The following is a 24,323-nucleotide window of genomic DNA, read 5'->3' as shown; positions in this document are numbered from 1 at the left end:
GCAGAGGACTTGCAGGCGCACACACTGCGTTACTTACCGTGCTGGATTCAGGCAGAAAACATAGACGGATGGTTCCGTGCTATTGTCAAACAATGCATTATACAGCTTATTGCAGAATGAACTCAACCATACGTCTGTACTTTTATAAATCCCTTTTCCAACTTTTAGAGTAGGGTTAATTATTCCTTATACAGAAAGAAAACAAATGAACACACAAGCAAACTAACCAAAGCCCCGAAGACCAAGAATTGGTTTCTAGAACTTGGTATCTACAGACTTTAACAGGTTTCCTACCCCTGGAAACCTGTCTTCACACACTTCAAATCCTCGGCTCTTCAAGCAACTGCCATTTCATAATCCTATTAAAACCTTTGCCTCCATTTACGAGGAGCCCTAATCGTACTCAGCAAGTTCTTCTCGTCTAAGGAAGAGTGACAGCTTTCAGATTTCTTAGGAGGCTTATTCATCAGCCACGCCAGAGTTTTGCCAGAGCGTTCAATCTATTCAGGAAGCAGCCATGTGGAAAAAGTTTCAAACAGCTCAAAGCCCTGCACAATGATAAAGGAAAGCTCACACAATCCTGGTAATAGCCTGACCCTCTTAAGGAAAATTGGATGATTTGTGGTAGCAGTTTTTCTGTCCCCAGTGTGAATTCTGAACCTGAAAGTGTATGCAGTGTAGCCACACAGTCCCATTAAAAACCCCATCCCTCTTGTGATTCTGGAATAATAAACACACACCCATATGCAAAAACATGCTCTGGCTACAATGACCTTCCCTCCCAGCCCACTGGTGTGAAGGAGTTTGGAGCCATTTTACAAAGAAAAAAAAAAGAGCTGGATAAAGGATGGACTAATTTGATGTTCAGTGTTTCAGCATGAGCAGAATATATGCTTTAACGAGCACATTACATGCACCAGGGACGTGTTTCTGTGAAGCAGGGAATAAAGAGTAAGGGGAAAATAATTAAACAGCCAGCTTTATAATGAGGAAACTGTGTTCATGCAACATTAAGTAGTCCAATTTTCAAGTGTTAAGCAATGGTAGGTTCCTTGGACTTCAGAAGGACTTGCTGGCAAGCAGCACCTTGAAAACAAGGTGAAAGGATCACAAAAATCAAATAGGCTCAGAAGCACAGGGCGGACTGATACCTGCTGGCCCCAAAGACTCTGTGAGAATACCACTGGAGAGGTCACAAAGGAAGGAAGGAAGGCAATGTTGGGAAACATAATGTACAGCAAACTCAGGACTGATACCTGTACCCTGTAGTTCTTATTCTGTAAAAAAGACCCTTAATGTCCTAAAACACCACAACATTTATCATGTGTATTATGTAGAACTTCTTCCAGCCTGGTCTTAGTTTGCCATCGGTACTGCATCTGCTAGACCATATAGGTACGACATTATCTAGGTGCAATGAGCACACACAGACTGTTAGCGCAGCTCTAAACACAAACAGAGCTACTGGGAAAGGGGAAGAATTTGTCTCATTGGGTTCAGACACTGACAGAATGAACCAAGGAACCATATTTCTGACTGTTTTCAGTTGTCTCAATGCCAGTAAGACCAGGAACATTCATTTACTGGGACTGTCACTGCCAGATAGCATTGCAGTATCAATTACTTCAGCGCAATGGCCTGCAGTCAGGCATGCAGCACTTCTGCTGGGCCACAGGCTCCTGTTTTTCTTTGCAAACAGACATTGCACAAAGTGTCTTATTTCTTACTCACCCTCATGCCTAATTCGATGTTTTCTCCTCCGTAGACCTCCATACCAGGGTCAAGTAGGCCAATCTCACCAAAATACTCTCGGTCTACCACAAACGAGCACCCAATCATGGCTGGTGTCCTGCACAGAAATTAAAGAAAAGAACAAAGTCAGTTATTAGCTATTACAGAAACCATCTCATAACAAATTTACACACACAAAACGCTTCTCAGTCTTGAATCTCTACATTTAAAGATTATCTGCTAGCCTGTACCACATCCCCCCAGTGGACAGGGGACCTTCTAGAACCATAGCCACAAAATCATTAGCACACTGCCAGATGCCAGCTGTCCATGAAACACTCACAAGATGTGAATTCAAATACCCCATGCGTGCAAGTGAAACATCAGGCTGTTTTTCCTTTGGTTTGTAGACACAACCTCTGCACTGGAGCTGAAGTTCGCTGCCACACTGAGTAGCACAAGGACTAGACAACACTTTATTTGAAGATGAATGCCCAGCAAAACAAGCTTTGTCAGAAATGAGGACTCCCCTTACTTCCATATGAAAATGAAGGGCATACCAAGAGCCATGGATCAATCATGGTATGAAGTCTGCACTTCTTGGAGTCAACTTTAACAGAAATTTCAGCCTTGGTGCAGCTGTTACATTATTAATACTTACATGTTTATTTTATGTGCCTGAGATAGCCGCATGTTTCTCCAATTTGTACAGAAAACCATTCACAAGATATTTACCAGTGGCATCTAATAAACGTAGTCACAAGGCAGTTTCATACACACGTGAAAAACTGCCCTGGCTGGGGAAAGGAAGACCCTTTTTACCCAGGTATTGGTGAATCCCACTGGTAGCAGGAGGTAGCTGCTGGAATGGTGCTAGCACGAGGTCCTTATCTCACCAGGAGTACATCATCTCTACAGCAGGAGGTTAAAAGGCTTCAAAGGAACGGCCAAGGTGTAGTGAGATAAAACAATCCTTTGCCCCTAATGCATATCCGACATTGCAGAACACAGTCCGACCTGTGGCAGGAACTATTTGGTACCCTTGAAAAGGTTCATTTGCTGAAACACTCCTATTACTTAGCTGTAATGGACTCTGCTGTAGCGCTCACATTACTGGTACTGTTTCAGCGTCTCTCCCTTGCACTTTTTCTCTGTTTGAAAGCCATTGCAGCCGCTCAGATCATTACAGGTCTATGCTGCAGTGCACACTATCCCTCTCTTGTTTTCTCTGCATAATTGGAAAAGGCAGCTGTTGATAGAAACACATTTGATCGGCACCGTTTCTGACAAAGAAGCTGAAATAGCTCAGTTAACTCTCACGTTCCCCCCTAGAGTAAGACGCACTCCCTGGATCACAAGCTGCGGAGGTAGGAGTCAGGAACATTTACAAAGGCAAACACTTGGCTTACACAGATGACTTGGGACTAAAGTGGGGCTCTTGGCCAGCTCCCTGCAGCCACTCATTCCAAAAGGCTGGGGGAAACTGAGGCCAGATGCCACAAATCCTACAAACAAACTGCGGCAGGGGCACCACCAGCGCTCTCGGTGCTCGGGCCTCTCCCACAGCCCACAGTCCCCCTCCTGCACGTGCAAGAAACGCCAGCACGTCTCTGTTTGGTGCTGCTGTCTGTGAAGGCTGTCTGTTGGATCAGTCTCTCGGGTGCTCTCGGCAGGACATGTCCCTCTTCTCTTTATGCATGTACTTATACACCGGGATTTTTGTGAGATGGATGGAATTTGTAAATGCAAATTATCAGCTAAAACGTGTCTTCCTGTTTATAGCTCCTAGAGTCACGCCTGAAGACAGACTTGCCTCAACAAAGGCTGAGATCCTGCATCATTGAAAAATGATTTTTAGGCTACCAAGGAATAAATTTTGTCTGGAAACTGAAATAAAAGAAAGGCATGACCAAAGAAAGGAAATTCAGTAGCTCTGAAATTAAATAAGCCTTTGAGGGATTGTTTAGGTATTTCTTAAGCTTTAACCATGACAAAAAGAGAAGGAGGTGGGGAGAAGAAGCACAAGGCACTTTCTTCATTTGCTTTTTTATGCATTTAAAGCTAAGAACAAGGCTTCACTGGATGAATGCTAGAGCATCACTGCTTTTTAAAACTGAGCTTTAGTTTGGGGTTAGACCCACCCTCTTTCCAGCCCCCTAAAAAAAATCCTCCAGAGGCAGTTCCTTAAAGCTGTAGGATGCTCCCAGGAGGATGTTTCTCCTTCTTTCCTATCAAGGAGTGTTACATCTCGGCTCTGCAGGCTGCTCTCAGGTGCTGGAATCTCTCTCCCTGGGGGATGGATTTTTACAGCCGCCAGCTCTGTCCATTAAAACACCAACCTGTTAATTGAATGGGGGTGGAAATACATTTTGGATGCAACTACATAATCATTACTCTCAGACAAATGCCACTGAGGACTGCTGTTGCAACACTCTCTCTCTCTCTCTCCCAGGTTTTATTTCTCCTCATTTGATATATGCAAATGCAGGCAGACCCCACAAGCCTTCACGGCATATTCAGAAAAAAGTGTGTTCAGGAACGAGCAACAAAAGCGATGCAATGGCAGAAGGAACCACATCCAGCTTTTCAGAGATGCCAGTTAAAAACTGCCACTGTCAGTGTTTTTCTCCACTTGAATTTGGCTCCCTACAGCCTCTGCACATGTGTGCAGCAGCACAGCTGCAACCCCAGAAGCTGAAGGAGAGTGTGGTCAGTGCAGGGGAAATGAAATGAGAAACCCGAGGCTTTGCCCTGGCCACATCCTGATGCAATGGAAGAAATTGCCTAGGATGCACAACATTGCATTTTCTGAACAGTGCACGTCAACACCTCCATCAGGTTCAACCAGAGTTTTGGACATTCAGTCCTCATCAAGCCCAGGCCCTTAACTTCCCTGTGCTTTGAGTGACCCAACCGCAAACTAAGCGCGATGCGATCGCACAGCCCAGCGAGCTGGGAACAGTGCTGTGAGGCTGGGACCTCGTCTCTGCTCCCTGCCCTGTCATTCACCTGCTCCTCAGTGAGCCACCTCCCTCGGCCTCTGTCTCTCTCTCTGCAAAGCACAGACAATAATACTGGGTAAAAGTTTCTGAACTGCCTCAGCAGCTTAAAAGCCTTAAAATTCATTTCTAAAAGCACTTCAAACAGCTTTTTTATTTTATGTTAGACTGCAGTATAACACCGACATATTGCAAATACATTTAGAAATTCTGTCCCCCCCCAAAGTACGAGACCCTCACTTGGCTGTCATCTCTGGTTCCTCCACTACCTGGAAAACTCCAGTATATCAACTGCTTTCAATACAGCACAACAAGCACTCCCCTTGCAAGTCAGAAATGAACACACAAGCGAAAGCAACTGTGTTAACATGTCTTAAACTCTTATCCCTGGCCAAGGCGTGGCAAGTGAGAAGGTGCATGCCCTTAGCACTTCACAGCTGCAAAGTGAAACAGATTAACTTAAACCACAGCTGCTGTATAGAAAAGGACCTTTTTCCTTTAGTCATGCACTTTGTAGTAAAACAGTGACATTTTTAGAAGGAAGTTATCACGAAACAGCAGTTGGACGTGTACTGTTTATTACCAACACCTCAAAGGTGTTGAGAGAATTAATTGATCTGTACAATATTCTCTCACGCAACTGAGGATGCTATAAGCTTTAATTATAATCAACAGCAGCAGTAAAAGGATAACAGGAAACACAGTAAAATGGCTTTTACAGTTAAAACCTTACAAGGCAGCACAGAATACTATTGACTCTGTGCTGGCGAAAGATACAGCATAGTCAATTTGTGGAAATTACTTGATGGCATGGCTGTAGCAAGGGAGATAGGGGAGAGAGATTATTCTGCATATTGCCCTGGGGAAAGGGAGGAAGCAGTGAAAGCAGCACTTCATGGCAGCAAATCCTCCCTCCCTCCCTCCCCGCCTGCTGCTGCAGCAGGTACCGCGTGGGTGGCTACGTGGGGGGAGAGGCACCGCATGGAAGGGAGCAGTGCCTGCTGCCTGGTGGGCTCCAGGGGCAGAGAAGCGAAAGCCACTTGCTGTAGGTCTGAATCGAGGGTGTTTTATTTTAGCAAGACCTCCGGGAGAATGGCTCTGTTGGCAGAGCTGCAGCAGGTGCCCATACCGGTTTCTCCAGCCAGGCGCATCGCCCTCCTTCCCTCTGTGGGCAGCTGAAGGATGCTGCCTGGTGGCTTCGTCAGGAACAAGCAAAGGAGAAAGGGCTGAGCACCAGACTGACACACCGCACGTGAAACCACAGCGTTTCCTCTTCGTTACACACCGCTCTCCCCCTGCCTTAAGGTCACTTTGCCTGCAATCAGGTCAAGTTGAAACAGTTTTCAGAGCATGCTGTAAGTCCCACATCCAGGACAACTGACCTGCAAAAGCACTTAAATATACAAATATAAACATGAAAATAATTATGAAAAATACGTAAACATAAATATATACACAGAGATAGGAGAAAGAGGTTGAAATGACTTATCACACACCATGTCTTTGAATTTTCCACTTCTCCTGGCAGAACATTGCTTTGATTCAGGTTCCAAAGCAGCACCTCAACCATGACCTGACAGATACGTGGGGAAGACTGCATAAGCATTTATTTTTTCTTACAAATCATGTCTTTTGCAATAAAAGAGTCACACCAGGCCGTGAGAACAGAACTCAAGGACAAATTTCCTGTTCGGGAGCTGCAGGAAAAAACCTGACAAGCTTAATGAAGGGAAGGTTTGCTCACTCTTTGGAGAGATATAGCAAGAGAAAAAAAAAAAAAAAACTCAGAATGCTTGGCTAGGAATGCTTGGCAGGGGAATAGGGACGCAGCATAACATTTTGATACCCCGCAGAAGTATATTTTTTGGAACAGGCAGACACCTGTCAGAACTTGGACAATGAAAAAAAAAAACTGCTCTGTTACAGGCTCCTGTGAACCACCAAATGAAAAGATGGTCACAATCAATCAATTAACAGCCATCAGTTGTATTATTACATGACTGCGTGGTTTATCCCAACAGACTTTACAGCTGAACCCCTTCCTAAGCTCATGTACACAGATGGATTTCTTCCCAGGGCAGCGTAGACGGCTGCATCACCGCCTCTATGACACAGCAGCACAACGTCTAACTTGCAGGTGACATGGGCATGCATGCTCCCAGCTAAAGCAGGCAACTTTAGCCTCACCGTAGGCATGTCAGACGCTCATTCCTATACGTGCACAAGACACACGTACTTTCTGGAGTGGCTGACTTGGTGTGTGCACACACGTTCATTGCAGTACCAAGCTGTAGCATATTAAAGCAGTAAGTGAGAACATATGCAACAATGAGCTGCACCGCTGCTGCTGGATGAAGATAATACAGAAAGCTGTGCAACGCTCGGCCGAGTGAGGCTGACTAACGACTCCAGTGTTAGTGGCTGCAGATCATGAAACCAAACAGAGCACTCCATCAACATCACGGCAGGCGAGGGAAGATCAGCCAGAGCTCAGGATACCAGGCACCTTCCTTGCTGTTCCAAAATCCAGGAGTATCTTTTGTACAGAGAAAAAAATCCAGCCTCTTTCACTGCATAGTCAAATTCATTAGAAACCCTCTGAAATGGGATCCTTTGTTACACGGTTTGTTGCCAGATGATAAGGACGTTTTTGGAAAGCGTGTTCTCAGGAACACAAATGGAAAATGATGTGATGGACACAGCGTGTCAAAATACCAATCCTCATTTAAATCTTCATGTTAGAGACATCTTACATCTTAAATGTCAAACATGCAAAATGGATTGCCTGCAGAAGCAAGGGGAACATCAATTGTTCTGAATTTCAGACTATTAACATGGAAAAAAAAAAAAAAAAAAAAAAAGAACTGTACTTTGAAATGTACCAGAAATCTTTACAAAATCTAACACTTCAATCTTGCTAGGTCTTTACCTTTGTTTGCACTTCAAGGCCACATTCCTTTGGTCACTTGGACCACAACAGCTGGTCTGACATTTTACGGTGTGCACTTGACATGACTGCCTATATGGTGTCCCATGGACTTGAAGGGCAGTTCCTGCTCCTTCCCAGCAAGGCTCTCAATAGGACTGCATGGCTGTTAGTGTTCAAGAAAGTAGAGGATCAGGCTTCAAGTAACACACTTCTGAGAAAAGGAGAAGTAAAGCACATCTGTTGTGTAATCCCAGAAGAAAACAGGAATTGGACTCTACTTCCTAAATATCTCATCCAATTCTGCAGATCGAGGATATTTATTCATACAATGTAAACATCAGAAATGCCAGGGCTCTGATCCTCTCTGATACCAGGGCACATATTTTCCACTGAAAATCTTTAATCCCTTTGGAGATCTGGGAGTAAGAATTCAGCTACACCAACCACATAACCAATCTTAGGTTTATTAGTTATTAGCCTTTTCTTTTACAGAACAGAAAGACGCAAAACAAACCCCTATTTGCTAAAGATGGTGTCAAAGGAAGCCTTAGGGGATACATTATCAGCAAGGACTGAATAAACTTGCAGTTTTTGTGCTGATGAACGATCTTATGAATGCACTGAACAGACACAGGGATCCAAACGCTGCTAATGTGGACTAGTTTGCCTGCCTGCCAAACTGGACTGAAACAGAAATCATTGTTGCAGTGTACCGTGCGGAAAGCTGGTTACAAAACCAAACCCTGTCCCAAACCTACAGAGACTTTTTAAGAAGTCTGCTTACTTTTCTGATTTCCCCTTCCTTTTGAAAACTTACCTTAAATTTTTACAGTTAGTAAGTTCCTATCATGCATGCTTTCAAATCCCAGTACAGACTTCCTGATCCTTTTCATCAATAACATTCACACTTTCATTCTTTCCATTACCATAATTACACTGGCATCTCATTGAAAAGCCACAAAATTGCGTTGTATTTCTATAGCCAGGCATAACCCAACAGCACAGTCAAATGCTTTGACAAATCCACTCAGGTGCTACTCCATCAGAAATCAGGGCAGCGTGGATATAAAGCGAGTGCTCTGCTCTCCTCGATCACTGCCTTCAAAGCACACATTCCTAGGGAGCCGTGTAAGTGTTCACAGTTCAATATTGATGTCTCTGCATTTTAGGGCATGTAATTCGTGATTTGCAGGAGAGAGCCTTCCATACCAAGAACATCTTGGTGCTCCTGGTATTTGTCAGCAAGGGTCAGGTGCTCTCTTCCTCGTGCTGCTCATCTCATCTCTCTATGTGCAGTTTATGCACTGGTGAACTGGAGGGTTTCTGCTCAGAAGAACATCACTGCTCTTGGGAGCCAGCTGCTTATGTGCATCAGATTGCAACACTACTTAGTGCCTGAGTTTTTGGACCTTATTCACTTCTGTATCACTCCAATTCCGTGCCAGTGTAACTCTGGCAAGAACTTGACTGTAAACCCGAGGAGAGCCCGTGGTAAATGAGGTCCCGTATTGCTGAAAGAAAACTAACACTTGTCACAGCATCACAGGGATAAGATTCCTTATTCTCTATTAAAAAAGATCTGTAGCTGAATTTCCAGAAGTTCTTTGCAGAATTCCATGCTTTAGAGAGTGCACTAGCTACCTGAAAATAGTGCATTGAAAATCGTGTCTAAGGAAGTTGCTGAGGTTTAACCTCTTGGTTCAGTCTTATCTGATATTCGACAATGTTCTCCTGAACAGAAGATACTCAAATACAAGAACAACCGATGTGAAAATTAATACAGTGATTTCACATATAAACTGGAAGTAATGAAGTGTGCAAAACCTTTCGGGAATAAAAGGCTGAAACCCCGATTTCAGGAGTGAAAGCTTTGGCTGATTAATTTTTCTTCTTCAATAATCTGTTTCTCAGAGCTGAGTGAAATAGATATAAAACACCTGCACTTTTAAAACAATGACAGGAGGACAGGGCATGTTATCCAAGAAAACCGATTTCCTAAGTAATTACTTTACTGCTTATTGAGGTTTCAAGCCGAGCAAAGGGTCAGCGAGGAAGGACTGTGCTGTCCTGTGATAAGTAAGGTTAATGTCACTGCACAGCTCTGTTTTGCAATCACGGGGCGTGCGAATGAACCTAAAAGCAACTTGCAACACTTGCTCAAATATGGACTGAAATATTATTTCCTGTATGAGGGCCGGATCCTGTGAGATAGTTCCAGCCAACCAGTCTTGGAAATGTGAGCAGTCCGTCTGTGTCCTTTCACTCCTAAAAGACCACTTGGGCCCTTCCAGATGGACATGTTGGTTCAAGTTGCTTGGATAGATTGGGAATAGACTTCTTGGGACCCAACAACTCAGGTTCTATGCTGGAAGGGAAGTATATCACCTTCTGTGCCAGAGCGTGCATTGGGACCATACAGTGCAGGTTTAGTTCACTTTAGGATGGAGCTGGTATACATCAGGATGAAGATGTCTCTAAGGTGGCAGTTTGTATCCTTCTTAAGAAAGCTCAAAAACAGGGCAGAGAAACCAAAAGTGCATAGTTGAGCTACATATTTTTTAGCATTTATTTCGTCTGTTGCTAAAAGGGGTACCCTTCACCCAGCATGGCATTTTTCAGAGGAGCTGTGAGACAAGCACCTGCATCAGAGAAGAAAGGCTAGATGTGAACTTTCAAATGAAGGGGAAAGAAAGTCCCTTTCTCATCAGTTCGTTATCCCTCTAAACAATTCTCAAAACCGTTATCACAATTCCTAAAACAGTATTTCCTTTAGAAAATTCCATTTCTGTAAGGCAAAATGTTACCTTATAGAGAAAATAAAATGATACTCTGCTAATATGGTCCAGTCTTACTTTAAAATTCATCCAGGGGGAAAACTCAGAACATATGTAAAATTCTCCAAAAAAAAGAGCAACTTTCCAACAAGACAAGGCTAACACATCTCCTACTTGTGCTGCTGGGAAGCTCTGGTTTGGGCTGATGTCCAAGAATGCTGCCTACAGACCCAAAGTGAAGGCAGCCTCCTTGTAATCACATACAAAATACCTTCGTTTCTCATACACACAATGTTTATCTGGCTCATTACACATGCCACAGTCCGTTTAGAAAATAAAAGCCTCGATGAAAAAGATCCCGCTATCCCACTAAGGGACACAACATGAACCTGAATCACATTTTCACAACTAGAGCACATGCACTTCTATGCACACTGCGGTGCAGCTCTGAGACGTGACACATGCATCAACAGTTTTGTAGAGCCATCTGTTTTCCTCAGTTTCATTTTACTATCCCTGTACAAAAGCCTCCAGCCTTGCTTCACTTGAATTCCCCCTTGGCAGACAGCTGATGTGGAGACATCCTTAGTACCAGAGTGACAGTGCATGGGAGATTTACCTGATGGGAGCTGACTCATCGCCTTTATCGAGCCAGTCCTGCGGCGGGATTATGTACATGCACCAGAGGCCCCAGTTATAGCCGTGGGCTGCGTTGGCATATTGCTGCACTTCAAAAGTGTTGTACTTGATGTTGTCAATCGCTGGTAAGATGATCCGCTTCCGATCTTCTTTGATCCGGGTAAGTGCAGGTTCCACCCTGAGAACAATAAAAAGAGGAAAATGTTTTACAGCCACCCAGTTATCCCAAGCCCCTCTTTGTAGTCTGATAAAACAAAGTTCTTCGACACTGAGAGGAGAAACCAGTAAGATGGCAGCCCGTAACCCAGTGCAGCAGGATCGAGTGCAGGTCACTGCCATAGAGCAAAGAGGCTGGGGTTTGGTGTGGCACACTTCATGCACCAACAGCACACTAATTATTGCCTCTAAGGAGCTGTACCAGGGTTTAACAACACATTTCCCAAACACTTATTCTGATGCCTGGACACTGTCATTTCAGTGTGCAATGGGCAAGCATTGAGAGTAACTAAATAATCCCTTCATGTCTACACCACCAGGATGCCTTTTGCTTACAGGGCCTGAAGAACAAAAAGGCACTGAATCAATCTGAAGGTTACTCAAAGGTTTTAATCTTGTTTTCTAAGGACTGACCCCATTGGATCTAGCTTGGATGACAAGCATGGCTGCATTATACCTTCTAAAACCTCTCTGGCAATAAGAAGGTCTCAGTTGACAGATGGTGCAAAAGCAGCAAGATGCAGGAAATACGCCATCATTTCAAAAGGCTTTAAAACATCAATGTGCTTTCAACAGCAGCTACTTCTCAAAGTGTTTCGGGAAAGTAAAAAGCTTCAGTGCAAACACCCATTTCTGACCAAGGTAGTCTGAAGTTGCTAAGAATTTTGAGAGAAACAGATCCAAAAAGGCCTCAAACTTACATAAGGGTGGAAAGCACTTCTCAAAGCAGCACTAGGAACAGACACCAGCTTGTTCTTTTGTAACTGTTTCCTCTTGAAATAAACTTTGAAGATTCTGCAGAGCTCTCACATGTATCTTCTCTGAGGGAACGGTGGCTTGCTGTGATTCACAGGGGTAGTAGGAGTTGAACACTGATCTTTTCTCATTATACTTTTGTTGTTGGTTAAAAGGCAATCATTCTCCTGTGCTTTCGATTTGTTGTTTCATATTCTGTTATATTTTGTTTGTTACCATGTATTTTCTTGTGTAGACCAACAGAAAGGGACAAGTTATGAAATTAACTCAACCTCCATTTTCATTCTGCATTGTCTCAGTCTGAACTAACACAAATTTTCTGATCTCATCTGTAAGAAAACAGCTTTTTCTTTGTACTCAAATATGGCCAAAATATTTCTCTTTTGTGTACACAGACTCCATATTGCTTACATGAGGCCATGAACTGTTTGCTTTCTCCTTTTTTACCCCTCCACTTCTGTAAAAAGAGACAGATTCAGTGAAACCTTTGAGTATCAAAGATGAGCTACTGCAGATAAAGCATCACAAAACCATGCAAAATAAAGGCATGACCGAAAAAAATGCAAGGTGTTGCAGTATTTCATTTGGAAAGGAGCTGAAGAGAGCTAAGCTAGTTTTATCTGGAATCCTCTAGAAAAAGGACATTTGAATTTAATCAGCTGGATGCCAATAGTGCAAAACATGTAAATTTTAATAAAAAGGATGATCACACACGTGGTGGGAAGAGAAGTACCCCACTGCAAGCTGCAGAAATCCCCCTTGTCTTCTCTCTGAAGGCCTGGCCATGAATATTATACATTAGATGTTCATCTCTTATGCAACATGTGCAGCATTGTTACTCTACTTCATTTATTCTGAAAATAAATCAAGGCATCCCTCATGACTAGACTGGTTTGAAGTCTGTCTTACTACTGCCTGTCTGCAGTTTTTGGTGTGGTACCTCTGCTACCAAAGTCCACTCCTGCAAGGCACTAAAGGCCTCCAAAGAAGCATTTAAAGAGCTGCACCCCAGGCAAAACCAAGATTTTTATTTTTATTTTTAGTGGGAGAGACAAGAAATACCTGAGAGAGAGTCAGGACAGTGCAGTACTTTATCTGTAATGCCAATTCATAAAGTCTTTAGGCCACACACATGAACCTCCCTAAAAAGCTAATGTGACCTACCAAATCAGGGTAAGCCGCTTTCGGTATTAATATGAGATTATAGTTATGTGATTAAGTGCTTTAAAAAACAGCGGGTGTCCAGCAGAAAAACCCTTGCAACTCCAATAAAGCAGGGAAGAATGCAAAAAAGATGAATCTAGTTTGTTATTTCCATAATGTTATCTCTGTTCATCAGCCTAGAGGCAGATGTCAGCCAGCCACGCTTCTCCCATCGCTAATCAAGTGCCACCGTGCTCCGCTGTGGTAATCCCCATGCATAATATCAGCAGGAGGCTCTCCCACGCCCTTCTGGCGTCTGAAATGAAGGTTTTCAAAATACCGAACAACAGGTATAGATGTTGTTAACGACAGGCCACTAATTAACCTGTAGAGGAGGAGTCCTGCTTGCAGATGTGGGGAAAAAAATGACCTTGGAGGAGGTCACTGTCCTTGTGGAGCACTTGAAGCAGGAGCCTTGTTATAAAATTGACCCAAATAACATTTCAGAAGCCCTTGGACCCACCTCCGAAGCCCCTGGACATCGCTTTAGCAGATTTGGTACACATAGTAACAAGAGTTATCACAGAGCAGAGGGATGACATCCTCCAGAGAGCAGACTGAGTCAGAGAGGGAACGAACAAATCCGGTGCAGAGTTCTTCTGTTACTTGACAAAACTCAAAATGGAGTGACTTCTCAGCTAAACCTTCTACACCTGTCACATTTCTCAGCTTCCCTTGCCCAACCGGGGACAGCAGAAATAGCAAGGCGGTATTCAAACACCAAGCCCTAGCACACTGGAGTAGGATCTACAGGAACATTCACATCCCAGATTCTGCAAACGCCCTCTGCACCACCAACATTGCTCGTGCTGTTTTTCTACCTGCCAAGATCCCGAGGTAACAGCCAGTCTGTCTATTGAGGTAGTACTACGAGCTTCAATAGGAAAGGGTACTAGACTGTGTTTACATTGCTTATCTTAATCCATGAAATATAAGTCATTTTTTTTTTTTTTTAATTGCTATTCACTGCTAGCCAAGTTCAGACCTGGAGTAGCTCTATTGGCCTCAGCAGACTTGCACGGTAGCCTTGTGTCTGCAGGCTGAGCTGCACTGGCATCAAATCCTTTGTCAACTTTGGTGGTAATTCTGGCTTTGTCTAATTGCTTAAGGTTTTTGAAAGGATTATGATTAAATCTTTCCTCACCATTTCTAATTTTTTCCTTTATTTTAAGCTGCTACATTCTTATGTGGATTTACTCATCCTCTTTATAGATGCCAATGTTCATTTCTTTTCTTTCCTCATGTCTTGTCTTCTCCACTGAGCGTCTGGAGAAGTCAGGTGCTCCTGGCAGCTCCGTGGACAAAAAGGACTGAGTGGAAAAGGTTGCTGAAGTCCAAGTGAGTTCGCCGTGCTGTGCTGATGAGCTGCAATATGGTGTTTGAGTATTTCCTTTCCACATGGCCGCTGCTGGCAGTGAGGCAGGATTCAGCCCTGCCTAATTAGGTACACAAGCCAGATGTGAATTTTGAGATTCATCCCTGTTTTTCACAAATGCAAAAAAAAATACTCGGTTCCTAGCTTGTATATGAGTAAACATACTTTATGGGAACAGAGCAGCATACATTGTTGACAAGTTATTTACTGGAGCAAGAGGAAAAATTCTCCCAGGCATATTCACAGACATGACGGATTTCAGTAAACTAAATATAATCACAAGATTCAGCTTTATAGGTAGTGCTTAGCCTCATCCAGGCTTGTTTGTTTGTTTTTCCCCACCTTATAAAAACCAAGCAGACAATTTGGGCTAGAATTTGAGTGACAAAGAAGTTCCTCCCTTCTATCCCCACTAAAAGTATATATTTGTCAGTGTTGTCCTCCCCCTCTGAATATATTGCTAGTGAATGGATAAAGCCAGAAGAGAGAGGACAGTAAATTTGATTCTCTCATAGACTCTGCTAAGCTAATGACTATTTTCACTTGGGTTTTATTTCTCCAAAGCGGCTCCTGAAATATAGTAACACACTGCAAATGTCTCATTCCCAGGACTCAGTCCTGTGACTGACAGTACATGGTTGAAAAGCCAGAAGGCAGATATGGCTTTACCATAATTCTGGTGGGCTTCCCACAGGAACACTGACATCCATAGCAGGTAATTCAGTAAGTGACTCCTCCTTACAGAAACTATCCTGGGGGATTTGTGGAAGGAATCTCTCATCAGGAGCTAAAGGATGTATTGATTTGTCAGAGATTGTTGAGCATATCTCTAAACACAGCCCATGCATTTCATGTTTTTGCCTACCCATGGCATCAGAGGCAGGTCAAACTCTGGAATTTCCAAGGTGTTGAGCACCCAGGTTGACTTCTAAGGGAGTGCAAGCAATGCCAGTACTGCAGGCTTCGAAGAGTAAGTGCTCCCAAGATAAACATTAGAGTTCAGAAAAGAGTTGGAAGGCAGAATTTAACCCAGAGAACGAAATAAGCTTCTAAGAAGATTGAGAGCAAAGGCAGAGGTCATGCTGTGAGCATACTTGCTTCTCTAATCCCATTGTAAGTCTGTCTCTGAACATATATGCTTTCTCTGTTTAATATTGGGCCAACGCAGAGCAGCTTGAACCCCAGGAGACATAAGAGCAAACACAAATTTTATGCTGTCTTACATCCTTATCAGATTGCAACAGAGCTCATGCCAATGGGGAAGTCTGATTTTCAACAACACTAAAAAGAACAGCTTCTTCCAGATTAAAAAAAAAAAGATAAAAACAAGTTAGTAATGAGCTCCTCAGCACACATGATTATATAATTCACCCTTTAAATATGTAAAACCACCTGCTGACTTCAAGCAGACTTTTAAAAAGGCACAACATAGGAATAAGCACATGTGGTCTAAGAGAAGAAACCAGATGCATGCCACAGACCAGAACCTCTGCTGTCCAGCTCCTCTGCTTCAATGAACTTCACTACTCCAGGGAAGCTTTGCCAACCTGCATCATCTGAGGAGCAGGCCCAGAATAACTTTCAGTTCATAAGCAGAAGGATTGCACTAGGCATTTGTCAGTAACTTCTTTTTATTTATTTATTTATTCCTAAATGGCACTTTTTCTGCACTTGTCCAAAACCAAACCCTTTCATAACTGACAGTGTTGGGAAAGTTTCTCTTATGTTCTGCCCCTTCCTAAGTGGATATCTGAATAACCCACTCTCTACGTTGTTTTGAGATAAACGTACATTTATTTTTCCTCTCCATTATAGCCATTCAAATTTTTACTCCAATAAGAAATGAACTAACATTAAAAAATCGAACTTTCTTTTTCTCTCCCCCCACACCCCCCCAAGCCAGAATTCCTTTTTCTTCTGCAAAGACTCTTCCTTGAGTCCTTATAAGACATAAATGAACAACCATATGGTATTCTCTCTTAGACGTTATGGCTCAGTGGGTTTAACACTTTATTTTACTCTGGCTGTACCACTGCCAGGCACCATGAAGTAAAATCTTAACACAGAAATATAAGAAAAAAGGATGTGTAAATTGAAAGCTTATTTTGCATGTGATTTTATATGCTACCTCAGATTTCACTGACAACATACATTTTTCAGATGCAGACAAGGAGATCTACAGACGTACATAATTCTCCACTGAGGCCAACTGTAGAATATTTCATGCAGAGTTCCTTTCCTGTAAATAAGTTCTCAAAGAACTAAAAATAAAAAATAAAATAAGACCACTATTAAAAAAAGAAATCATACTCCCTTCCTCAGTCTCTAAGACGAGGAAGAAATTCCCCATCTGTTCTGCCTGACATCTCTATCAGGGAGGTTTCAGCCCTGCAGCCCCCAGTCAGACTGGAGCAAACACAGGATAAATGCCTGCTGGAGAGTTAAAGATCAGCTGTTAGGCTGCCAAATCTGAATAGCTCTTTTCTGCACCACTGAAAAGCAATGAGGATGCCTCAATGAGCACTCTAGGTTGCTTAGGTAGATGAATAGTTGAAGGTGTTCTTCTTGCATGTCCTGTGTATGTGAGCTGGCGCTGCCCCATGCATCGGAAGGGCCCACATGGCATCTGGTGCATGCTGCCCTCTTTACTCAGACAATGTTAGTTCACTTCTGCTATCTGAAACATGTCCCATTCAGTTACCACACTGATCCTAAGTGAAGGTAGAGTCTGTGGATGAGGAAAAACCCCTTCAATAAAGACACGTCCTTTCCTTTGCATAATTAAAACTTCCCAAGTCAAACTCGGACTGGTACCTGGGATGCTGCAATGAAGCATGTCCTGGTCCTGATTCCCATTCCCAGGTGTGAATCCTCCAAAGGGGAGGGACTGGACAGGGAAAGGACTACAAACAGCTTCACCCTCACCTTCAGAGCTTCTCTCACTAGAAGGAAAGAATGTCCCAGGCCTTGCCAGGTCCCCAGAGAGCCACGTGAGCTCAGTGTGAGCAGGGAGCTTGAGTGCAGGTACAGTTTGGCTTCTGATACACCACACAGCAACATGAACAGGGGAACTTTCCTTGGGAACAAAAAGACCTCGTGTCTTTGTCCTACAGAAGTATAACCACATCTCCATTAAAAAGTAGTTAGGATAACCATAGCCAGTAGAAGATTAGGAGGAAATCAACTTCCTTTTTCATTTACACACTTGCTAGAGAATCCATTGCTTAAGGCCACTATAGCAAATTGCACTACATATTACAGTATGAAATAGTATCTGCAAAGGGTTATTCATAGACCTGGGATCTTGATCTTTAGCTCTTTTTCTTAGTTCCTTAAAAACCCCATTTTCTATCTTCTTAAAACACTGCCAACTTCAGGGATAATCTATAATGATGGGCTGTGCGTGGCACAGACGGATGGATACTTGGCTTATATTTCAGATCCTCTTTCTCATGTCAGGCTGTCTCTGTCTCTTTGGTATATTGAAAATTTTTGATGAAATCCTCTTACTCCACTGCTTCCTTATTGAAACTGCCCCTTTGTCTGGCAAAATTTTAATTACTACAGCGCTGCATAACTCCATTCAGTGCTTTGATACTACTTCTGTGAGATGTGCAAAAGCAATTCCTAAGCTAGAAAGCAAGTATAATACTCTATCATTATGTCTTCTTTTATGGCTCCTAGCACCCTCTTTATGACTGCTAATATATTGTGTGCCTTTCTCTTACTGAGTCCTGCCCTCCTTCACTCAATGTGTCCTTTTTCTCACCCAGAGAATTAACACCCCATCTCTGCTATCTCTTCTTTCCTGCTCCCAGATAGAAAGTAGGGAAGTTCTCTTCTCCTTGTCATGTTATTCTTTCCCATCTCTCAAAGACAGGAGTCTGCATAATGCTCTACACCTTCTGCAACATAATTATCAGCCAGGATGCAATTCTCTGCGCTCCGTGTTCCTGCGTGGTGCCGAACACAGTGGGTGGACCTCATACAGACGTCAGAACAGGAATGCTGAAATCTTCAGAGGAATAAGGGGAAAATCAAACTATACAGGCTTAAACATACCTTCAGACAGGAAAGTACAACTTCTCTGGGAGATGTTTTCTGTGAAAACTGTGGTTTTCCAATAAATTGTTACACACTGGCCTCCTTCCACGCTCCCACTCACTGGAGCCTTTCCGTAATGCTTCTCCAGGACCTGAGCCTAGACAGTCTCCCACTGTTCATCTCACCAGAAGCCATGTTCCCATTTACCCTTCTCAGCCAAACTTCATTCAAATCCCACTGTACTCCCACCTTTTCCTGCTAAAAGCGTATTACTTACAAAATATAGGACACAGAATATAATGAAGCATCAGTGATGACTGAGACTAATGTCTGCGAGTAACGTGATTGATGAGATCTGGTATCCTGCAACCATCCTACCCATCGGGTAGATCACACAGCTGGTCCGGTAGAAACTTTTATCCATAGTTCCCCTGTATTTGGCTACTTTTAACAGCTGTCTCCATTATGAATCTTCCTATAACTTATTTGGGATCATGTTATCAGCCTCTCTGTAGGAGTACTGATTTGAACGCTATTCGGTTGCTGTTTCCACAGCTCCTCTGTGAACTTACCATCTCTCAGACCTTTAACCTTCTGTTAAATTCGGCTGAAATAGGAGACTGACAGATGGATGCATTTTCCTCACAGCACAGCTGTGCAACATGATTTTCTCTGGAAACTAGAGTTTAAAAAAGATGCAGGCAGAGGAAAACCACCTCCAACTTTTCCCCATCATACGTGCACAGTACATAGAAAACAAATGGGGACTGAAGACCAGAGAACAGCAATTTCCAAGAGTACTAGAAAAAAAATAGTCTTCATGGGTTTTTCTGAGCCAACATGACAGAGGGAAAGCAGATCCTCCTTTACTCTAAGAGTGAAATGAGTGCACATGACAAGCACCATGGGTTTTAAGTACATCCGTGTGCCACTGTCCTTGCTAAGTCTTGCCAGGAGCAAGGATAAAACAGCTGCAGAATGTCCTGTGGTCTTCTTGGGGCCACCTTCCACCTTGTTCCTTTTCTCCTCTTGGCCATTGGTATTTCCCCTTGCAAGGTCATCTGTCCCACTGCCTTTCTGCCTGCAGGCACAGCAGTCAGGAAAGAGGAGGGATGTTTCTGGCACTGAATATTCATGGGTGTATTCTGAGCACTCCGAGCATTTCATAGCCATTGGTTCTGCTGCGTTGTGGGCTCTAGACCCTGACTTCTATTGACATTAAGTAGCCATTAAAAACAAAAGAGGTTCTGTCACAGGGCAGGTGGAATTTTACATGTGAACTATACAGGAAAATTATCGCATGCTTTTCATTTAAAATTCCATTTGAGAATTAATAGTAATGGCCTCCCTTTTAGCTGGTCCCCTCCACTTCTGCTGTCGCAGCAGCAGTATTAGCTCTCACTACCAAAAGCCTTAAGGGGAACAGGTCAATAGAAAATCTCTGCTCTATGCTAACGCATTTCAACACCTGAGAAGCAAAAAAGGAGCAATTAAGCACAGTAAAATAAATAATTCAATAGTTAATTCGACCTGCCAGGTTGTAGACTTTTTTTTTTTTTTAATATCCTACCAGATTGTATTTTAGTTTAGAAGAAGTGTCCCTGGAGAGTTATGTTGTGAGAGCCTGTAAAATGCTACATTGCGTTATAAGGCAAAAGCTCACCCATAGTGGGGCAACTATTGTTTAAAGAAAAAGGTTTTTTGTTTGTTTGTCGTTGCTGTCAAAATTCTGCATATTTCATGAGAAAGTGATGAGGTCCTTCTCTGATTCCTTATGAATTAATCTGCCAACTGATTAAGCAGGTAAAGCAGGCACAGAGTAGAAGACTAAAATTGCACTGCAGGTACATGACTGTGAGATGGAACACAAACCAAACAGAAAGTTAATGCTCTTTTCTGTGGCAAAAGAATTGGCTGCTTTTTAATTGCCTCACAAATAATCCATAGACAGCTTTGAGTGGGAGTAATCCATGCGGCTTCCAAATACATGGGTGTATTTTGTAAATGGAGGAAAATATTCACGCACTATAAGGCTTTGCAGGAGAACAGAACAGCAGAGCTTCAACAAGCTACTCCCTCATGACTACCAAGATGGTACAGCTATGGGGCAGGGGCAAGGTAACCTGGTGGGAAAAAAGAAAGCAACCCAGATTGAAAGGCTTCCAGTTCCTCCTCGTAAGAGGAGATGAAGTGAAAATTGAAATGACAGGCAAACATGTGAGTCCTGATGGACGGAGTTAACACTAGGAGGAAACAGGCGGCATGAGGATGGAGATGGCTGTCAGCAGCCCCAGAGGTTGAAGGGAACAGGGGAAATAGAAGAGAACACACTGAGCTTCCACATGTGACTCAAACAAGGCAATACTTTACACTTCTGGTATATGTTTGCTATTCTCCTCCATCCTCTGCAGCTACTTTAGAAATCAAGTGCTCTCAGAGAGGCTGCAGCAACTGGCTCACTAGCATTGTTGAAAGACTAGTTCACTAGACTTGTTGAAAGGAGAGTACACCTGGGAGGATACAGTAAACACTTTTTAATCTCGGGTGTACCCTCATTTACTGAGTAGTCCAGGTTCTTTCTACGCAGATTTCAATTCTTCCTGACATTAATGCAAAATAAACATAAAAAAAAAAAAGCCAAAAGTAACCACAAAACCTTTTCCTGCTTACTACATCACTGCCTAGTTTCTCTGGGTAGAGTATATCAGCAGCACCTCAATTTACCATCCTTGACAGAATGGGTTACTGTTCTTTACAGAATGGGCAACAAAATTCTCTGCAAAGCTCAAAAAAACTGCAGCTCAGGGTAGAAGAAGCACTGGGACCGTGCTCTCACCAGCATCAGGCTTCAGTGCCTGGTTCTGCCTGGTAGCAGATATTACCCTGAATGAACTTTTGCAATGATTTGAAAGATCCAGATGCCTTAAAAGTAAATAAATAAATAACTTATCTCTTAAGCTTCTAGAAAATTACAGTGACAGCTATTATAGGCTTTGATGGGGAAAAAGTAGGGTGAATATAAACCAGGTGCCCTACAAGGCTTACTTTATTGCATCTTCAATTTTCAAAAGATATTCATGAACATATAAAAATAAACACTCCACTCCTTTGCAATTAAGTTTCTCTCTGGTTGCAAGTACAGCTATTTTTAGTTTTAATTTGGGGATATCTCCCAGAACTGCAGAGTATAATCAGCTCCATCATAACCCTGCATCATCATTATCAAACACCAGCCTGTCTTTGGAAAATACAAATTTTACATACTGAAGGTCCCAACAGCCCTTTTTCAGCTGACTGTACAAATCAGTTCCTTCAGTCCCGAGGTCTAGTAATGCCAAATACTGGCCACTGAGTGGTGCTACAAAGATTTACTCCAACTGTAGATCTGGCCCATTAAGCTCAAATCTGTGCTACCCACAGTCAATGCGTCTCCCCTCCAAAACGAAGAGGATGAGGAAAGGCATGCTAATTTCAAGCCCCATTAAAAATATAGGAAATAATTTAACGTTTCCCTCAAATGTAAATGTAAGAATATTTATGAAGAAGTCAGATTTATATTCAAGTTTCTAAGAAGAAAAGAAAGAAAATGACAAGCAGATAAAATAAAAGTACTTGAAAGCATGCATCTGCCTTGAGCCCTGAGCCTCCTTAATGCTATCTCCATATTTGTCTGCTTTGGAGGCTTTCCATTCATTGTGGTTTAAATTACTTCCCTCTCCACTAAGCTGTACTGGAGCAGAGACAAGAACTTTTTTTTTTTTTAATGGAACTTGCAGCCATTGGAGAAGATTGTTGACAGTGTTGCAATAATAACAAGTATTCATAGAACCATAGAACAGTTTGGGTTGAAAGGGAGCCTTAAGGATCACCCAGTTCCAACACCCATGCCATGAGCAGGAACACCTCCCACCAGACCAGGTTGCTCCAAGCCCCATCCAGCCTGGCCTTGAGCACTGCCAGGGATAGGGCAGCCACAGCTTCTGGGGACAGCCTGGGCCAGTGCCTCACCACCCTCATAGAAAGGAATTTTTTCCTTGTATCTAATCTAAATCTACCCTCTTTTAGTTTAAAGCCATTATCGCTTTTCCTATCACTGCACTCCCTGATAAAGAGACCCTCTCCAAATTACATTATTCAAATATAATTGCTAATGTGAAAACACCAGCCTACAGTTGTCTCATCCATACAGTTCTTCAGCTCCCCAGCTGCTGAGTTAGTCTTTCACAGCCCTTGAGACATAGGGCAAAATGTAATAGCACTGCTCTCCCTGTAGGAATAGCCAAGAACTCACCAGCCAATGTTGAATTCGACATGAGCATCAAAGAACCCGACGACAGGAGAGGTTGCAGCTTTCCAGCCTTGGATTCTGGCTCGAATCAGTCCTTCTCGCTTGTTATTGCGCACTATTTTCACCAGACCTGGGTATCTTTTATTGACATACTGGTCCAGATTAAATTTGAGCTCAACTGCAAGGGAAAAAACAAAAAACATTCATGATAAGAAAACATAGCTTTGTAATGTAATGCATTACTTTGATTTATTCTGCAACAGAAAGGGAAAGAAGTCCTTACATATTCCTAAATCCTTTGTCACTTTCACAGACACAAACCAAGTACCACAGTTGTGGGACAGACCAGTTCCAGGGGTATCAACCCAGAATAATTCTCTGCACATTGGAGCAGATACTGTTAGACTTACAAAGCTTTAATATGGCAGGAAGGATTTGAGTGTTGTTTTGAAGAGATAGTTTGTCTACATATTTTTAAATAATTACTCATCTAATTCTCTGATGATTTTCATTAGGCTACAACTGGCCTCTGGAGGAGCAATTCTGAACTTACAGCAGAGTAATGTGGGAGTCATTGGTGATTTTTTTTATTTTAGTCTGAATTATGCTATTCAATAAGAGTTTGAAAAATAACCTCAGTGGATTTTGGGTCAAGACCTAATTCAGATCAGAATTAATTTCCCTTAATTCTAACTTTTCCCTTAAATACAATTAATATTCTGCAATACAAGGCTTCTTCCCCATTAAACTAAATGGATCTTGAAGATTTCGAATAGACTTCTTTCTTTTTTCATTTTCAGGCATTCAACCACAGATAGAGCTGAACTCATTCACTCCTTTATTCAGCTTCATTTCAATAGGCTTATAAACAGGCAAATTACTAAAACTGTCTCTGTCTTTTTTTAAAATCAATCTAGTTTGGTAATTCATTTACACTACAACTTATTCATAATGAGGCTTTTACTCAAATATATTTATTAGGAAAACTAGTAGAAGCTTCCACTGCATTAGAAGTCTCATTCTTCTGATCTATATTACACAGTAGAATCATTATCATCCAAATCAAAGACTTGATAAATCTCCAGCTATCTGGAAGAATGACAGAGAAAAGCCATATAAGAGTTCACTGAGAAACAATGAGTCCAATTCTCTTCTGCATTACGCTGACTCAAACACTTTGCAATCTCACGTAATTACTCCACAGGTTACACTGCAGTAACTGAAAGCAGAATCGGACAAAAGCTTTCTTAAAACTATATGTTCTGAGGATTATTTGTGTTTCAGTGATTTGTTCTCTCAACCCTCTTTTCTATTTGGGCATTTCAAAGAAGAATGGCAACTAAAAACTGAAAGATTTAAAAAGCTGTTG

At 42.4% G+C, this 24,323-nt stretch overlaps 1 protein-coding gene across 4 annotated transcripts in view; it reads right to left on the bottom strand.

The window, feature by feature from the left end:
• The window catches only part of GALNT9 (polypeptide N-acetylgalactosaminyltransferase 9), a 233,761-nt gene that overhangs the window by 68,562 nt on the left and 140,876 nt on the right, over nt 1-24,323 (bottom strand). For all 4 annotated transcript variants that reach the window (XM_040577107.1, XM_040577108.1, XM_040577106.1 and 1 more), the window contains 3 exons: nt 22,958-23,132; nt 11,053-11,250; nt 1,732-1,849 (listed from right to left, as the gene is read on the bottom strand). In XM_040577107.1, coding sequence (XP_040433041.1) covers nt 1,732-1,849; nt 11,053-11,250; nt 22,958-23,132 — 491 coding nt within the window. The remainder of the gene's footprint in view (nt 1-1,731; nt 1,850-11,052; nt 11,251-22,957; nt 23,133-24,323) is intronic.

Source organism: Cygnus olor, chromosome 17, assembly GCF_009769625.2.
Source record: "Cygnus olor isolate bCygOlo1 chromosome 17, bCygOlo1.pri.v2, whole genome shotgun sequence".
Classification (NCBI taxonomy): Eukaryota; Metazoa; Chordata; class Aves; order Anseriformes; family Anatidae; genus Cygnus; species Cygnus olor.
Note: the sequence above shows the minus strand (reverse complement) of the source record. Positions and strands in the feature narration are given on the sequence as shown.